This window comes from Rhyacophila brunnea, unplaced genomic scaffold (genome assembly GCF_057557595.1).
Source record: "Rhyacophila brunnea isolate RB1 unplaced genomic scaffold, BYU_Rbru_1.0 scaffold_9, whole genome shotgun sequence".
NCBI classification, from domain to species: domain Eukaryota; kingdom Metazoa; phylum Arthropoda; class Insecta; order Trichoptera; family Rhyacophilidae; genus Rhyacophila; species Rhyacophila brunnea.
The window spans coordinates 13,766,592-13,786,884 of NW_028233361.1; the positions used below are offsets into that span (position 1 = coordinate 13,766,592).

Consider the following 20,293-nt stretch of genomic DNA (forward strand, 5'->3'; position numbering starts at 1 on the left):
ATCTCCTTAAAATCTCTTACTTTTTTTCCTATAGGGAACATTTTATTTTAATGTCCTGTGCTTATTGTTAATCTATGGTTTACATTTTGAGTTGCAAAATTTATTTTATTAATTCATCCTTATCAAACAATATAAATCATTTGAAATCAAGAATTAAATCTTTAAAATATAATATTTACTTAATCTGTAATGGTTTAACGCATTTAGCAGTAGAAAAACAGTTTCGGCAAGTTTCGGATGATCGTTATAGCCGGCCAACTAAGCCGCTCTGTTATTAGCCATTGGTCCAATCAAAATATTTACCTCGAATCTGACGTATAAATCTTGGCGCGCTACTTCAGCTTCGGCTACTTGTCAGGTCAGGTTTTGTGGGGTGTATAAAGAGTTGCCAACACCTGAATTCCTCGGTGTACCTAAAAATAATTTTGAACTAGCCACAGAAAGATGCGACGGGGAAAAAGAGAAGCAACATTCCCAGATAATGGCTTTGAAGCCTGGGTAGGATTATTATCATAATTCATAACATACTTTTATAATCTTCTTACTTACTGATGCTATAAACAATTTGGGTCCATGATTGACTGCACAACTGCCATCCAGGAATCTTTATCCAGCGCTCTCTCTCTCTCTCCTGTCAGTCACACTCAGCCTTTTACCGTCTCTTGACGTCTGTCCATCTCTACCGGGGGCGGCCCATGGACTGATTGCTTACCGGTGTTCCTTCATAAACATTATGGAGAGCTCCAGATCCATCGCATCTAACAATGTGACCGCCCCATTTGAGTCCTCGAGCCCTCAAGACATTAACTCTAATAGTGAACTGACGTAAGAAGACTGGCGAGTGACAGGGGTTTTTGCAGTGCTATATAAACAATAATTAATTGTATTCGTTTTCAGTGTGTATTTACCATCGGTAAGTGCGCATAGCGCCTGAAGATGCCGAAAGGCGAAACTCGCTTCGCAAAAAATAACTCAATTGGAATATTACAAAACTCAAATTAGTTAAAATTTAAAGATTAATTTACTTGTAATGCGTCCATGACATAGAGTTACTTTACAAGCTACAACCCAGCGAATTTACAATCTGCTTGTAAACTTGCCCAGTGTCATCATCGAACTAGCTAACAAACAGATTGTAAACAATCTGCCGAGAAAAGTTGAAAGCCGGGCTACTTTACTCGCTACTCGCTGGCGTGTGGGCGATCTGCGTCTGCTCAGTAGAACGATAGTGGCGAACCTGCCGGTAAAAAAATGAACTACTCAATACGTCCCGTCAAATAGAACCAAAAATGACGGTTTCAACTCGCTAGCTTGTTGGCTTCTGAGCGAGTGGAAAGTTTTGTGTATCATCATCACAATCGCACTAGCTGACTCGCCCGCTTTTAAACTCGCTGACTTTCAGCTTGTAAAGTAGCTCAATGTCATTGACGCTTTAGGCTTCTGGGTAGCCTCTTTTATGGTAAATCATGGTCTGAATTTGCCTAGGAATGTCATCATTCTATATGACATGATGACGGCACCTTTTCAAGGATATTAGGATACCAATATTAAACTAGCTATTCACAGAGGTTGCAAGAGGAGATAAATAATTATTGTAGAATAGGCATCGCAATGACAGGCTTGAACAAAATGTGAAAAGTAATGCTATATCATAATGAACCCGGACCTTTTCAATTGTTATTTATGGTGTTGAGACTTGGGACATAAAGGGAAAAAAAACTTAAGAAGAACCTCTGCGATGCCATGTTAGAGGTGCATGTTCAGAATTCCATGGACGGCAAATAGGATGGATGTCTGTGTTCTGAAAGAAATAAATGTGAAACACCAGCTGTAAAATATATCTTTACAGAGTAATGCTGGTCTTTGATACTTAACCGTTTAACTGTCGTTTACGCGCCCTAATTGTACATTAATTACACCAATTAACTAATTGCGGCACAGAAAAGATTAACAAATAACTGATCCTTTGTTAGACACTAATCTATCCACGCCAAAATCAAGGAGACAAACAGCTGACGCTTTGTTTATGTTTAAAACTGTAAATTCAATCTTCCACTGTCCCGAACTGTTGAGCATGTTCCAGTTTCATGTCCCCACTAGACAGACAAAAAATTGTAATCCTTTTCACATTGATTTATTTTAAAACCAACAACTTTACTCATTCTTCAATACCAAGGACTCATTCTTTTTCGAATGGTTCTTCTATTTGGTTTTAATAGTTTAATGCAGGGGAGGGCAAACTGCGGCCCGCCGGGTATTTTTTTGCGGCCCGCCATCATTAATTGTACTTCTGATGACGAATAACTTTTTTTATATTTTTTTAAAAAATATTGACAATAGATTAAAATTTGAAGAATTTGTTGTTTCGTTAATGTATTATCTCAGTATGTCTTCCTTGCGTCTCATCTCACACTATGTAACCACTATTTTCTATGTTGAACATCGTGACACATTTAAATACTTTTAACTCTGCGTTGCAAGGAAAAATAATATATGCCCACGATATGGTGAAGAGTTTGAATGGATTTCAATTAAAACTCAAGTTGTTCCTTCGACAAATATCGAATAAGAACGTGGACCACTTTCCAACTTTGAAGTTGCTGAATATACCAGAATATAAATTTGAAGAATATGGTAAAATTATTAATGCTCTGAATGACGATTTTTTACAAAGATTTGGTGACTTCCAAAAAATTGAGACAAGTTTAGCAACAGTACGCGATCCATTTTCAATAGATATTGATAGTGTACTGACAGAGCTACAACTTGAGATTATTGGTCTGCACTGTGAAGATATATCCAAATTTTACAATGCCCTTAATTCAGACAAATTCGAACAACTTAAAGATTATGCAAGAAAAATGTTCGTTGTTTTTGGATCAACCTATATATGTGAACAAACATTTTCGATCATGAACCTCAATAAAAATTCTTTACGATCAAATATCTCCGATGCCCATTTACAAGCAGTTTTGAAAATATCAACCATAAAATTAACACCTGAATTTGAAAAAATGTACAACACTTTCATTCTTCTCATTAATTTTTTTGTAATGTTTATTTTTCGTGATAATAAATAGTGTATATCTAAAAATGGTGTTTTACTTGCGGCCCGCCGCTCATTTTGAATTCTTGAATTTGGCCCTCCATCCAAAAAGTTTGCCCGCCCCTGGTTTAATGGCTTAATGGTTTTACTATTTATTTTTTCATTTGGCATTTAAAAATAAATAAACTAAGTGAGTCTATTTTTATTTCAGGGAGGTTATATGAATGCCAAAATAGCAAAATTGGAGGACCAATTCAAGGATAAAGCAGAATCAGAAGAAAATAAAAAGAGTAATATCTTTTCTGGAATATCAATTTTTGTGAATGGCTACACAAAACCCTCCGCTAATGAATTGAAATGTCTGATGTCGGAACACGGTGGAACATACCATCACTACTTTAGATCTAAAATAACTAGCTTCATTATTGCCTCTAATTTACCTGACACTAAGGTTGGTTTGAAAGTTTTGTATTGTATTTGCAGTTCAGCGTAATATGAAGTCCAAAACATTATTAGAACATAGAGGCATCTTCAACAGAACGTATTGTTAACCATTCCCTCAATAGACACCCTAGTGCAAAGGTATCTTAAGGAATTGTTACCCATTCGCCCGTCACTTGTCTAGGGTATGGAGAGTGAAAGCATTTTGAAAAAACTTCTCAACGCTGTGCGAAAGCAAACGGCCAGACACTAATCCACCTTTGTGGATAAATAGTGAAAGTTTATGATCATTAAATTTAATATTATAGAAATAAACTAATACCACTGACGAATTAAATGGAAACATCCATGCTGGGACAACTATTAATTGTAATGCTAGCCGTTTGAATATCGCCATCAGAACTTTCGACAATGACAAGCATGGCACTGAGAGTGGTACAGCAGCCTGTGTGCAAAAAAAATGTAATTTGCAGTCACGTTATGTTAGAAAAGTAGTCTACTTTATACGCTCAAGCATGTTTACTTCGGTATAGACGTACTGAATAAGCAGATGTTTAAACTAAGGTTGCATGGAAAACCGCAACTACTTGGCAAATCGCAGCCTTTCTTTGATACAGACCAACCTCATTCTTAGTAAAATATCAGGAGTGTAATGCCAGCCTAAAGAGTTCACCATTTGTTACTTCATAATAATATAAAGTAATAATAATAAAATTGTAAATTACCAATCATTAGCAATGTGCAGTTCAATAATTGAATTTTTTTTATACTTAGACTAGCGTCATATAATATATGACCGTGTTTAGGAACAAGGGCGTAACCCACACAGAACAAATTTTACAGGAGAGGCAAAAAACGTTTTTTGAATGATTTTGGATCAACATTAATAAAAAAATATGCACAGACATTGGATGCATGGTGATTGATGATTTGGTGTAATATCTTTCCGATCTAATAATAATTAAAAAAATTATTACAGAAAAATCATTAAAATTGAGGGTAAATGCTTTTTTCCTTAAATTAAAACTTAAAAAAAGCTCAATTAAAACCTGAATTTAGATAATAAATCGGCATTTGCGGCTTACTTCTTTCTTACAGAACGTGTATTTATTTGTAAACATTGTTAATATCTAATAAAAGCACTTTTTGAAAAATTGAGGGTTACGCCCTTTTTCCTAAACACAGTCGATATGTATATCACCAAGTATCATTTCACAAAATCAAAATAATATATTAACAATTAGTATTTATTCATTTTTGTATGGATACTAAGTAGAAGAGAACTTTTCTGAAATTATTGATGATAAATGTATCACTCATTTAAACCAAATCAAGTAGCGGTCGGTGCAGAGGGACAAATCAGAAGGTGACCCACAGACGGCTCTTGGATTAGGCGCCTCTGTAGACAGACATGCTACCACTTATAATATACGTACCACTAATGGCAGTACAGCGATACGCTATAGAGTGATATGGCTTCACACTTGAGCCGATGTGTTGTGCGAGACACCTGATACTACTGCTGTCTGTTGTCTAGTGTCACCATGTTTTAACAGCTAGCTTGATGATTTCTTTTTCAAGTGCAACCATAGGTTTTTTTTAGTAATGTTTTTGAAATTGACTATAAAGTTTTCGATCAAATGAATGCAGAAAATGAAAAGTGTCTCAAAACCCTACGATTTTTTTTTATTTAATATATAATATAATTACAGGTGAAGAGTTTGCCCACGACGAAAATATTAAAACCAGAATGGGTTACCGATAGCATAAATGCCGGTATCATACTTGATTACAAAGATTATCTTCTCTATGGAAATTTTTCACGAAACCAGCCACGTTTAAATTTAAAAAATATCTCCACTACAATATCCAAAGAAGACAATGCGCTAAAAATTGATGATGCAGAGAGTGTTGAAGAAAAGGAGAATAATGATATTGATAATTTACAGATACAGAAAAACAGTGACATAGGTAAGTAATTTTGTTATTAGGAATACATGTTCTAAATATAATAAGACCAATAAGATAACATTTGGTGATGAAAATTATTTATGATGAAAAGCAATACCTATTCTCAGTTGGAATATTCAATTACCCATTCATGAATTGAATTAGTCCTAATAATCGATAAATGTTAAACTGAATTACAATTATACACAATATCCTTCAGTTTAGATCGGGTTTTCTTAAACTTCTTGAGCTGCAATCCGGATTAGGGTAATAACGTTGATTCGTGACCGAAGGAAAAAGAAATTCTTTTCAAAACCACAGCCGTGAACTGTTTTTCTTTTTTATTTAGCTTGGAAGGGCAGTAGTACAAGTGAAACAATCACATAAACGACCAGGCTTCTTGTAAAGTAACTTCACTGCGAATCAAACCAGGAGCCGCTGGATCAGAAGCCAGTGCCTTACACATTGGACTACAAGTGTCGTGACCCGACCTATAGATAAAGAACTCCTGGTTTAAATAACAAGATTCCAACAGTTTTTTGGGAATTCGGTCATATTTGAGTTATTTATGTAAAGAGAATGATCCAGAGATAACAAATTATGATGATGGGTGTATAGCTTGAAACAGTTGTCAACACAAATAACTCAGATATCGTAGAATTAACCAAAAAATATGATTCAAAACTATTTTATTGGACATAGGTACAGAATCTTTAAGAGTAAGATGTGATTTCACTATAATCATGCGCCCTACAAGCGCTTACATTAGCTCGACGTCATTACACCTATTAAAACCTAACGCTTGTGATGGGCCGGCCTTTTGACAGTGCCTCACATTTAATATTCGAGAAGGAAAACAGAATGTGGAAAAACCACGACTTTGATTGCTTGATGGTTCACAGAGATTTGCGAGCACTAGTAGGGATTGACAGGAGATGAAATGCAGAAGATTCGGCAGAGAGGAGGAGTCTGCTTGAGGCAGCCAAGGTTCACATCGGCCTGGAATGCTTAAGTAGAAAAATATCACAGACTTCTACCACTCAAACACCCATTCTATTAACACTTAGATTTTGCCCATCATATCTTTTAGACACTCGAGAGACGATAAGGAAAGAGGGAACAAAGGATTTATTTATGAAAAATAATTTGATTGTTACAAATGATGGAAATGCAAGCAACGTTACGCGGACAGCTGTAGATCCTAAGTTCTTATCAGAATTCTACAACAACTCCAGGCTTCACCATATATCACAGTTGGGCGCAGCCTTTAAGCATTATGTCAATGAACTGCGGAGTACCAGCAACCAAGAGTTTCCAATGAGAGAGACACTCAAGAAAATAGAGGTCAGTTGGTTTCTTTTAATGACTGCGGTAGTTGATTGTGACTTGCAAATATATTCATACAACTGATTAGCATTTCCTTTAAAATAACGGAAAATTATCAGACACAAAGACATGGTTGATCCATTCTCGAAAATATTAAATTATGTTGTTTGATTCATACCGATTGGAATGGCTATGTTTGACCTAATTATTTCAAATATTCATATATCGCATGGTGAGTGTAAGACCATCACTTAATAAATTGTATTATTTGAAAAGATGATAGTATATATTACACTCATCGTGTAAAATTCCACTTAGGTAAGGTTAGTTTGAATGGATGCATTATAAATTTTAGGGCCTTTATCATTGATATGAGTCGCTTAGTCACTAAACCCGCTCTGGGGGTTTTTTTGAGTTCCGAGTAAATCATGCATATACGATGATGTTGGTGCTAGTAGTGGTGACATTTGCTAAAAATCATGGTTTGAATTGCGACATCTGATTAGTTGGCTATGTATAGTGGATATATTAACCTGTTATTTATCCTAGAGCAGATTTGGCGACAAATCAATATTTCGATTTTCTTTTACGAAACAGGGCGGAATTTAAAACTCACACCTTGATAGACCGGTAGACCTATCGATATAGCACATACGTACATTCAAAACTAATTTTATTGAAAAATCGTTCAGAGCGAATTTGGCGACCAAGTGACTCAATATAGATATATATCTTTAGAACTCACGTGCGTGTGGTGGAGTCCTTCATTTCGGGTACGTATCACGGGTCGATGATTAGGATTATTATCAACGCCGTAACGTTAAGGGGTATCGCTTTTATTAAGATAGGATAACTTTTGTTTGATTATTTTTAACAAAAGAATCTTAACTGAAACACGTTTAACACGGGTGATTGTTTATGTCGACTTCACTGCCGTATCGGTAATGACTGTCTTCCTTTGATTTTTTGAATGGGCACGATAAGGAAAGTGTGAGGTGTGTGAGGAAGTGTGGGGCGGGTTAATTGAGACATTTTTGAAGCTCTCTGAACGGTAAATTTAGCTTTCTCCGTCGAGGTTGGATGTACTTTACCAAGAAGGGAAAACAGATAGTTTGCTTTGTGTCAGGGGACGCTGAGAAAGGGCCTTCCCGACACCGTTTTCAAATATTATTTAGTAGTATTGTTTGTGAGGCAGGGCAGGTCAACTTTTGTCAGGGGTATTTTGATATTTTGGTTAGATTAATGATCTGGAATTTGAGACATTCTCGTACTAGGGGCTTCGTTTGGTAATAGGTTACACCATTCCATACAATATTTGTACACAAAAGTGGGTACATTTTCCACAAAAGCTTATACATACATTGACATCTGACAAAAATAGTTCAGTTTTAAGTAATTTTTTTACAATGTACTTGGCCAGTGTAACCCAACCACCGGTTCGCAAACCGGCACCGGTTTTCAGGATTTTTCTGCAGGTCTGAAAATAGTTACATACTGCATTCAAAAAAATTAAATAAGTATAAATACCTATTAATATATTTATATAATCTGTGTAGCCAATCCCAATCGAGTTGTCTTTTGATGCCACTCTCATCCAGACATAAAATACAAATATTGTTATTAATCACTGGAAGTAGAATATCCACAGTTATAATTCCATTAAATTATTATCCGCATCTTCGACTACATATTGTGAGAACACTATTTCAGTCTTGTCAGTATAAAAATGAACAGAGAAACTGATTGAATGTCAATGGCACAACACTGGAACCACAGTTATCAATTATTTAGACGAGCAAAGATGCAAGAGCAAATTATGCACTATTTTTTAAAAACTAAATATTGCTTTTTCAAAATTCCAGAAATTCTGTTAATTTATTTACTGATCGGTTTATGATTGTTTTAATTACCAAAAAAATTTCATGTTATATTGTTTTTGTATTCGCAATCACACTTATAAAATTTCTGTTAGGTCGATCTAAATGTACTTAAGATTTAAAATCTGAACAAAATAATATGTACTATATAAATTATAAATTTTAGTTCTGTGTTAGCGGTCTCCGAAATACTTCTTACATTTTCAGCGGTCCACAGGTGTAAAAAAGTTGGGGAACACTGAACTAGGCTACGGACACGTTGGGTAGAACAAAAAATAATAATAATAACATTTACATATTATTGTAGTTTAAAAAAAGACAATAATGCAGGTAGAGTTCATTTTTATCTAATTTATCAATTTAACAATTTTTTTAAATGTATGATGTAAACGTCTTAAATTAATAATATATTATAATATTCATAACTTGTTATAAAAAAACAATATTAAATTAATTCATTACATATCAGTTTCTGTATTTTATTTTAGAATGATTTAAAAAATTCCCAAGACGATAGAGAAGTTGATTGCTCACCAACTGACAAAGTCATAATGCACATTGATATGGATTGCTTCTTCGTTTCGGTTGGTCTACGTAATCGACCACATTTGAGAGGATTGCCGGTTGCAGTAACGCATGCTAAAAATGTGTCGGACAACGGGAGACCTCGGGAGAAGAGACCTGGTGTCAATCGGCAGGCCGAGTTTGACATGTACAGAAAGAGGAGAGAAGTAAATAATATGTAATATTTTTGCAACAGCGGGTTTGAATTCATTATTATAATTAGTATTACAGTAAAACCTCGTTAATACGAATTCCACGGGAGCGAAAATCGAAAAAAAATTCGAATTACGAATTATGGAATGTATGGGTGAAAAATATTAAAATTAAAATTTTTTTTTTTTTTGATTTTCATCAATATTGTTTATGATCATAGATGTGCCTACCAAATTTCCGGTGCCGTGTGTTAATGGGTTATAAAACGTCAAGATTATTTTTACCACCTTCTTAAAATAAGTAATTTATGATGTTTTACGAAAAGTCTGTCACAATTTTCAATGACTGGCTCATGAAATACTGTACTTTATTTATTACACGATTTATTGAATATTTTTATATGCCAGGACTCTGAAATAATTTCGAATTACGAAATTTGAATTAAAGGTATGGTTTTATATGAAAATAATGTTGAAGGGACTTTTTTTTCGTGAAAATTTCGAATTTTCCGTGTTCTTATAAACGAGGTTCTACTGTAATCATATAATAGTGTTACACTCGAGACATCCTCTCGCAGTAGTTTGTGACTCTTTTTTCGTAAACCAAAATTGGGCATACTGCATAAATAAATATTTAATTAGTAAAAAATACAAAGTTGAATTTAATTTGAATGTTATACAACATTGAGGTTACTAGTAACAGAGGAAAACAATTATCATACAAAACATAGTAAAAGATACATATTAAACAATGGAAATGAAACATAATACAATTTATATAATTATCATTCAAATAATATTATATCAAGCCGGTGGATGTTACTAATTGTGCAGTAGGTGGCTCTCGTAGACTAGTGCGTAAGGTGCTGGCCTTTTAACCGGAGGCCCCGAGCTTGATTCTCGGTGAGGTCACAATATATTTATGTGATTTTCTCAAATCCTGGGTATTTGTGATTGTTTCTCTTCTATTACCAAATACACTACTGTCATTGGGCCTCTTAAACTGGATTTGATAGTAATATAATAATAATATTGATTTAGTACCTAATGGTCAATTCTTAACAAAATAATGTCAAAAAATAAAAGAGTTACATAACTGACTTTGCCTTCAATTTGGGTTGTCAACTATCATTATGATAAACATTTTACATTTAAATTTACAGAAAAATGTCAAAAAAGGAAGTCAAATTTTGGATTGTGAAGAAAATGAAGAAATTTCATCTCGCATTGATGGTATTTCCGATGAGAATGAAAAGTACGGTTCAATGAGTGAAATAGCTTCTTGTTCGTACGAAGCCAGAGCGTTGGGTCTACACAACGGAATGTTTATGGGCCCTGCTTTAAAGTTGTGTCCGAATTTAAAAACCATCCCGTACGATTTTGAAGGATATCAAGAAGTCGCGAGGTCCTTGTATGATACTGTGGCACAGTAAGTCTGTTTTAATAGTGTATTTTTATTATTCTTAGATAGTTTTTAGAGCATTTTTATAATATTTACAAAGCATAATGTTGCATTTCAAGAGTCGTAACTTAATATTATATTCCAAGGTGTCTAATTTTAATAGCTACAAACTGTTATATAATGTTTGAGACTTTCACTGTTGTTTGTTATTGTAATAGATTTTTGGGTTATCACCCTGTGTTCTTTCTCCTCTTTTAGTTGCCGTTTCAGACTCATTGCAGAGACTATTCTCAAGAAAACTCTGCGACTAGCCATAAACTGTATTTATCAAATGTCTATAGTGGCTCTTTTTTCCATCTAACTGTTAGGCAATTACTCTGGAGAACATAATGGAAAACAATATGCAAAATATAAATAGAATAAGTGTCTGTGTCGGTTCGACCCCCGGCTCAACTGTTGACTATTCTGTAATAGTAAATGTAGAAGCTTACCGGCGCGGTATGCCTACGTGGGGTATAGAAGAGGGAATGGGACGACTGGCCTCCGGACAATTGGACGCCGCACTGTCGTAGACACGTGTAGGCGAGGTATTTTAATCAGTTTCTATCTAGTACTTAGTAGTTTGAATTCATTTTACTCTTAACATAATGTATTCTTTATCGCGGATTGAGAATTACCATGTCTAAGGCTTTATATTAAATAAAAAACTCTTTTTTCGTTGGAACTCAAACATATGCATGATTAAATCATTGTTTACGTCTGCATATTTACATTCTTACCAACTATTAAATCATAATATTATCATTGAAGTATAAATAATAATATTGAATATTTTTTTTAAAGTACCTATAAGTACCTAATGTCTATTTATTTTAGAATTCCGTGGCGTCCAGTTGTCCGGTGCCAAATCGTCCTAGACCCTATAGAAGAGGCATATATACGTAAAAACACAACCATAAACGGTGTTAATAGGTGCGCAGGCAAAAACAACTATACACTACAGGAGCTACAAATACTGCTCGATAAACACAATCATGTTTGACAGACTTGTCAATTCTGTGACTGAATAACTTAATTTATCTCTAACAGGTAGTGAAGGACTCGTCATCATCGAGTATTTATAATAACTTTTATGCGATTACTACTTAAATTGGAGGTATTACGGTCTTCTTAAAATGAGACATGTTAAATCGTAGGTTTTGTATAATTAATTATTGACCTGTGCTCGACGCTATTGCGAGTTGTAAACAGAATGGCATGGAAATATGGAAAAGTAAACTACTTTCCGGACACAAACTATATAGTTTATAATGTGTCTATGTACTATGTGCAGCCATCTGGGAAACTAAAAATCTCTCCTGTTCTTTCACGCAGGTATGTCTATCTCTTACCCCATGTTCTATGCTCCCATCATCCTGATTATGTACTTTCACACTTCCAACGTGTCGGACAGAATATAGTTGTCGCACTTAAAATCATTTGTAATGTTTAAAAATAAACTATTATATTGTCGAAACCAGAAACTTAAAATTTATATGTATATATGTATTATGTATTTTTATTACTGCAGATTTACATTGGATATCGAAGCAGTTTCATGCGACGAGATGTATGTGGACTGCACTGAACTTCTGAAAGATATAAATCTTTCTCCAATGGAATTCGCAAGCACTGTTCGTCAAGAAATCAAGGCAAAGACAGGATGCCCATGTTCCACTGGATTTGGTGGAAATCGTCTGCAGGTGATAAAATACTTATCGATAGAATTGAATTATTACTTTATGTGTTAGATTGAATATTCCCAGAGGAATCATGGTAAAATAATTCTTTAAATATAGTGAGGATTTATTTTGTCGTTTCTTATATTAATTTATTATAACAGGCTCGATTGGCAACGAAGAAAGCAAAACCAGATGGTCAATTTTATATGGAGAAACATCAAGTGGAAGAATATTTTTCTAACGTATCTCTCAGTGACTTGCCAGGTGAGAATTCTATATTATTCAATCAAAAACAAACTGTCACACCTGTAAATTCATTTGACTATTGTGTCAACTAATTGTGATGTATGAATTTTGTCAATAGGAGTGGGCCGTCAAATGCAATATAAACTCAAGTCTTTGGGATATACCACATGTGAATCATTACGTTCAACTGAACTCAGTAAATTGCAGAAACACTTTGGATATAAAACTGGCAAGCTGTTGTATGATTATAGCCGGGGGAGAGATGATAGACCGCTTCATTTTATAGCTGTAAGTAATTAGTTTTTACTTGTGTAATTTATTAAGTGTGACAGAAATTTAAAAGTAGAAAACTGTCACAATTTGTCAAAAGTTTTTCTTTGAAACAATTCAGATAATATTTGCAGTTTCTTTGATAAGGAGTATTGCATTAAAGTTTTTCATACTTTGCTCATGTTTAACATACCGCTCCCATCAACGTGGCGTACTATAGTAAACAAAGCGTTACAAACCGCACTCGTTGTGTTGACACACACATTGGGGTGTTTAGACATATTATGCCTCTTTGCCATACAAAATAAATTCAATATCCAATTTTTACATTGCAGATTTTAGAATTTTATTTTATTTAGTTTTAATGCATTTTTTTCAGCCAAAGCCTTGTTGCTATACCCTTTATAGTAAATTGCCATGTTTGGTCCAAACAAGACATATTGTGCTCTATTACCAGTCCATTCACCCAATCCATTGGATCTTTGCACTGGATCAAATATACATTGAAAACAACATGCAAGTTTGAACCCATGACTCATGCCTCCGTATTTACACAATGACGGCCACTGCTCTACGTGCTAGGTCAACATGGGTACTTTATACCCTTTAAGAATACAATAGATGGTGTCGTAAATTACCCGTAATAATGTGTGTTATATAGTGGGTAAAACCTTTTTTAAAAAAATGATTGAAATAAATCAGTAGGTTCAAAAGTTACATTATTTTTACTTTTGCATTGGAAGTTTGCTCTGTTATATCAATCAAAAATTTGCGGTATTTGGCGTACCTACTTTGCTTAGGTAATTACAGTAGGTAATCGTGGTATACATGTCTTCTAGACTGTGTCTAAAATTAGTGATTTACTGATTGAAGGGTCGATATTCGTTAATTGTTTTATTATTAATAAATCTATTGGTAATTTTTTAAAGTAGGAAGTACCTTTATATTACGTGTTTCACTTTTCTATTCTTTCAGATAAGAAAATCAATCTCAGTGGGAGTGAATTATGGAATACGATTTGAAGACAATTCGCAATGTGAAACATTTTTAAAACAACTGTCTGAAGAAGTGTGCTCTAGAATGTCAAAAATTAGCGTTGTTTCAAAATCAATCACATTTAAATTGATGGTACGAGCTGCAGATGCACCAATCGAAACGGCCAAATTCATGGGTCACGGAATCTGTGATAACATAACGAAGACAATCAACTTATCAAAGGCTACAGATGATGTGCACGTTATAACAAAAGAAGTCTTGGAAATCTGCAGAAAATTAGATGTCAGACCTGATCATATGAGAGGTTTAAGCATACAACTGTCCAAATTGGAAAATAAGGAACAGAAAAAACGTGGTATTGAAAACTTTTTTGGTTCTAAAGCTACCGTAGAAAATGTAACAAAGCATATGTGTACAAGAAGCTTCAAGAACACTGATGACAGTAAGAGATTGAACGTGAAACCAAGTCCTATAATAGAGTATAAGAAAGACGGTCGTGAAGATTTAAAAATAAGTACCAAAACTCACGAATCAAATGTAAAAGTGATGAAAGATGTAGTTGTAAATAGAGAAAAAAATAGTGTGCCTTTTGATAAAAGTAAAAAATCTTTGGGTTTAGTGGGTAAAAGGCGAGGAAGGCCTCCGAAACATTTGGCTGTCGCAAAACCGTTAAAAGTATCTGAGAAAAATCGGTATATGAATGTCTACCTCAGAAGTCAAATTAAAGAGAAAGTATCCCCTGTTACCACTACTGCACAATACAATGTAAGTTTTTTAGTAAACCTAATTAAATACTATCTACAGAGTGTATACGGCGGAGCTACGGGATGCTGGTTTGACCTGGAACGAAGCAAGAAGACTGGCGAGCGACAGGGATTCTTGGAGGCGTCGTGTAGTGTCAATATGCCCCAATTAAGGGGCGGATATGGCCAAAGAAGAATTAAATATCAAGACAATTGTTTTTTTTTAATCTTATTTGTTCCTTATTTTTGTATTTTTGGTTGATTCCTTGTAGTTTAGGATTGTGAAAGTGAATTAAGCGCGAAATATATCATGGTGCATATCGAGTACTATCATGTGACGTCACAGTAAACTGCAACTACGGGAAAAAAGTGTGTAATGTCATTTTTCTTGGTGTTTAAAATGTTATCAGACTGATGCTCCCATCCCGTAGCACATTTTGAATCTTTAAACGAACATTGTCAGTTAGCAAAATCTGCCAAAATCATCAGAACAACAATAAGGTCACCTCATGTTGTACTGCACTGCATCGACACCTGCATGACGTTTTGCACGTTTTTTATCATTTTCTACATGCCTACACATTTTTGAATCATTTCAAAATCGCGTGTTTTTTGTGGTTGGCAATTTTTTCTATAAGAATGTTGTCTATTATATATGGTCTGCGGGTTGGGTTCTGTTCAAGATATTATTGAATTAACAGAGACTCATTACTAGGTTACTCCAACATTGAATTTACAGAGATTGTGTTTGTTCAAAATATTCTGCAAAATGACGAAACCATAGACTAAATTTGTCACCGTGACATCGTGTCGCGTGCATCTCAATATAATCACAACTATAATATTTACCTTATCATTTTCGTTTGTTTTTATGACACAATTTTTTTTAATGTACTCCTATAAAAGTTATTTTGTTTGTTTTAGTTAAAGGATTTGGATTTAGAATTTTTAGATGCCTTGCCTTCTGATATCAAGGCGGAAATATTAGCAAACTGCAAGCCAGAAACGACAAGTAACTCAACCAGCCCAATGAAATCTGACCCATCTAAATCGTTGGAGGTAAAAATGATTTTATACTGTGATTATATATATAATTTTAACCTCGAGGAGTAACTTACGAACGGTTAGTTATACTTATGTAAGTAAGTGGGTTTATACACTTTTATAGCTGATTTTCGGGCCTATAATGAGTCAAACGAGTGGTTCCCCTTGAGGGTGAAGGTAGACTGTGCAAATTCGACATAAATAATGCACAGTAAACTTTATCGGTCATATTTATTTATTTTTATTGAACTAAGAATACAAATTGCAGATGGTGTTGTTAGTTTTTAAATTCAATTAAACCCCGCCTGGACCAAACCATAAAATCCATCTGCAATTTTTATTCTTAGTTTAATGAAAACAAATAAGTATGACTGACAAAGTGTGCATTATTTATGTCAGATCTCCACAAGCTACCTCCACCCTTCGCCAGTAGTTTTAATATTTGCATTAACGACATGGGATTTACAATTTTTAGTGACACTGTTGATAGATTATTTTTCTCAATCCCTAGTTTTGGTCTTTTTCTTATGTTTTAATAATCTTTAAATATTATTTATAGATCGATCCAAATACTCTTCATTTAATTGAAACACAAAGTAGAGACCCAGTAATTCTCGATAACAATACAAAGCAGGGACATATTGAGGATACAAAAACCGCACGAAAGAATAATGATGGTCAATCATCAGTAAAGACCAACCAAAATTTGGAATTCTTTGACCTGCCGTGGAAAGACATGAGAGAAATGTTACGGCTGTGGTTTGAATCAAACTCAGCACCGATAGATTGTGATTTGAAAGAAATTAACTTATACATGCAAAACTTAGTCGTTATGAGGAAGATTTGTGACCTAAGTCCATTGCTGAGTTTTCTTCACAGGTAATAATAGTTTTAATATGCTCTAATACTTAATCGTCTCCAACCTTTTTGTCCTAGGGCCACATTGACAATTTTTGTGATTATCGCATAAGTAAAATCACTGCTCTTTCAATGTACACATTCAATTCGGATGCGTAATAGTAAAATCACCATTTAAGAAAGTGACCTACTTAGGTGGCAGAAAAATGGTAGATTTTCTCGGAAAAAAAAATATTTGGAAACTATCATTTCAGAAAATAAGCTATAATTATCAACATTGTTTTCTTGAGAAAAAAGAATTTATTATTTCACAATTAATAAATGATTTGTACATATTTGCTGGTTACGAAAGTTGGTTATCAGTTAAACCAAATATTGTCACATCAGAAATATACCTTAGCGGCGCGGCACCGGACTGGACACTCAGTTCCATGATTATCAGTTAATTTCATCGTAATTAGGTAGGGTGCAGGTGGCATTGGTAAAGCATATTGGCCGGAATCTGATTGAAATACGTATGGATTTTTTCTAATAGTTGCGTATCAGACTAATGTATGTTCAATAAAAAATATTGCATTTTAAGTCTTGTGAATTATACATTGGGATAATAGTTTATCAAATTTACCCCACGTTGATATTCAAGCAAAACTTATGTATTCTGGTTTTTTTATAAGCAGATTTAAGCTGTTTATGGCTCGATGACATTGAGCTACTTTACAAGCTACATGCCAGCGAATTTACAACCTGCTTGTAAACTCGTCCGGTGTCATCATCGAACTAGCTAACAATCTAGCGAGAAAAGTTGAAAGCTAGTCAACTTTACACGCTGGCGTGTGGGCCTACAACGTCTGCGCAGTAGCGACCTCCCGGTAAAAAAACGAACTACTCGATACGTCCTGTCAAAATAGTACCAAAAATGGCGGTTTCAACTTGTTAGCTTCTGAGCGAGTGGAAAATTTTATGTGTCATCACAATCGCTTTAGCTGACTTGCCGACAAGCAGCTTGTAAAGTAGCACAATGTTATCGACGCCTTACAGTGTCGAAAAATGCTAGATTGAATACCATACACCCAATGCGAATTTTGCAAGTTAGATGCATATTAAAAAATGCTAGCTTTGGCAAGAAAACGTTTTGGGTCTGTGTTTATTTTGATTCTGCAGATTTTTTGAGTTGAGGCCCAGCTGTGTCTCCATTCATTTAAGGTCTTCCGGGAAAGACAGCGGCTAGTGGGTCTTCCGTAGAACACATGTGGGATCCTAGTTTCGCCCATCCTTTCGATAATCTTGTTTTATTCCCTATCTGACCACATCCTCAAATTCGCAAATTCCCCAGAATAACATATTTTTTTTTTGTTTTGACCATGTCTGCTTTAGCCTCTATCCCACATGTCTTAATAATTGAACTTCTGTAAATTCATGTTTTCGTTTTTTAAAACAATGTCTAGTCGACATTTTGACAGCTTTATTTACTTGCCATTTATTTTCACCATTCAGATCTTGGTAACCCCCAGATATCTAAATTACATTACCTGATTCGTAGGCTTCCTTCGATCACAAGATACAATGTATCAATATGTAGTTTAATAAAATAAATAACTTCTATTGTACTATTTCACGATTGAACCTCTTCTGATGGTATTTAAATTATGTTCGTGCTTACTGAATATACATAAGATTTAAGTATATAGCATTCTTTTTATTGAAAATACATAACTTTGAACAGCAGTCTCGTCAAGGAAAGTAAGGTAACTTAATGGATATAGCACTTGCCCGGCAAGCAAAAGTCGTGTCTTCAAATCCCACTCAGTCCCGGGTTTTTTCAAGGATTTTTCTTATTAGTGTGATTCTGAGGTATTTTTTATATTTTTGTTTTATTTTATGTAATGGCTTTTCACTAAAAAAATATTGTTAATATTATTAGACTCCACAAGAAATATTGTATTGCTACATATATCTATATAATAATTTTGAGATCTTATTAATACATTAAAATTGGCAAATTGCTTTCAGACATATTGAAGAAAAGCAAGGTTGTGAGTGGCATTCAGCGTACAGAGAGATAGTAGCAGGTATCCAAAAAACCATGATTGTTGTCTATGGAAAGAAAATGTACACTCACTACTCCTTCCCCTGCTGTGATTTGTATTAAAACAATATAATTAACAAATAAAGGAAAAGAAATATGTATTTTGAGTTCTTTTAATAAAGGATTTCTCTATAATGTAACTTAATTTATCAATACATTATGGTAAATAAGATTTGTTTCCCACCCTTTACAAATGTCACTAGAACTACATACATTTTATTTTCTTCTTCCAATGCAACATAGCACTGCTATTAGAAGAAAAGATCGATAGCACTACAATAATAAAAATAGGCAGTCTCTATTCTTTTGTGTAGTGTTGTGTATTAAACACTAATTTAATAATAGTAGTGGAGCCAGCTGTCTAGTGAGAGTAGAATCAGCTTGCGGAGGCTTTCACTAGACTGATAATGATGAAATAGATTATAATATCATAAATTTTGATGAACATAGCAATAACTCTGAGGAGAATGGAATTAGCATGCAGAGGCCTTCATCCAGGCTGATGATAAAAATATTTATATTATAATATCGCCTGTCACATGGCATCTTTCACATACTCCTTAAATATTTTAAAGTAAAATTTAATTTAAATTTATTACATTAATTCCAAAAATAATAAGTAGATTGCGACAGCCATAAAATCAAATTTGGAATATTATGTAATTTATGGAAATTGGTAGTGTCAAAGTATCAGTGCCCACCTAAATAAAAATTAATAAAACAGTGTGAACAGCTGTACAGAAATATTTTTAAAATAATCAAATTTGAGTTTTTCCAACAGCAAAATTTTGGTTGTACCTAATACATAATTCAAATGTAAGAAAATGGAATTAACTCCTATAAATGTCGTAGCCGACAAACAATCCATTTGACAGGTCAATTGTAAGATGTATAGCGAAACGCATACGGTATATAAGGAAATGTCGTTTTTAAACATGGCATATCTCTGAAAATACAAAATAGTGTTCAAATACACATGATATCCGTTTCAAACTGAAGTAATTTTGGGAGTTCATAAATTGAATTGAATGTATTGAAAAATCAACAAAGTGGCATTTAAATAGAAGATTAGTGTGTTATCCAATGTGTGTTGTAGTGAATAGTATTGATTATGGCTTAATTATTCGTGTTTAAGAAATTCACACAATCTACTTACATGTATTATGTAATTGGTAATCAAAATAAGTAATTTAACTAATAATCCTTCACACATAATAATTCTTAGGTCGGGTTAGATAAAACTAAATAGCCTCTTCAGAGTACACATATGTACAAATACAACAAAACAAAAACAAAATAAAGACGAAAGGTACATTTTGCAAACTTCAACATTTTGTATGTTTGAAACAAAATGCACATTAATGTTACGAAACATACATTATTAACTATTTATTTTATAAAAAATGAATTGTAACAGCGGTATAATATTACATTACATTAAATTAGTTTTTTAGTCGATATGTAGCTATTCTGGTTGGAACACCGTTATCATAATATCATGGCCATTTTGAAAAACTGGTTTGGGCAGGCTATGCATGCATTCATCTAACGAAAAAATGTCCGAATATAGA

At 33.9% G+C, this 20,293-nt stretch overlaps 1 protein-coding gene across 1 annotated transcript; it reads left to right on the top strand.

Moving 5' to 3' along the window:
• Positions 1-301: 301 nt before the first annotated feature.
• Rev1 (Rev1 DNA directed polymerase) lies at positions 302-19,989 on the top strand. The gene is made up of 13 exons (XM_085959696.1): positions 302-498; positions 3,258-3,497; positions 5,200-5,458; positions 6,528-6,781; positions 9,129-9,371; positions 10,520-10,785; positions 12,329-12,500; positions 12,641-12,743; positions 12,844-13,013; positions 13,971-14,756; positions 15,659-15,793; positions 16,338-16,657; positions 18,647-19,989. The coding sequence occupies exons 1-13, from the start codon at positions 445-447 to the stop codon at positions 18,783-18,785; spliced, it is 3,141 nt and encodes a 1,046-aa protein (XP_085815822.1). The 5' UTR covers positions 302-444; the 3' UTR covers positions 18,786-19,989.
• Positions 19,990-20,293: the final 304 nt, after the last annotated feature.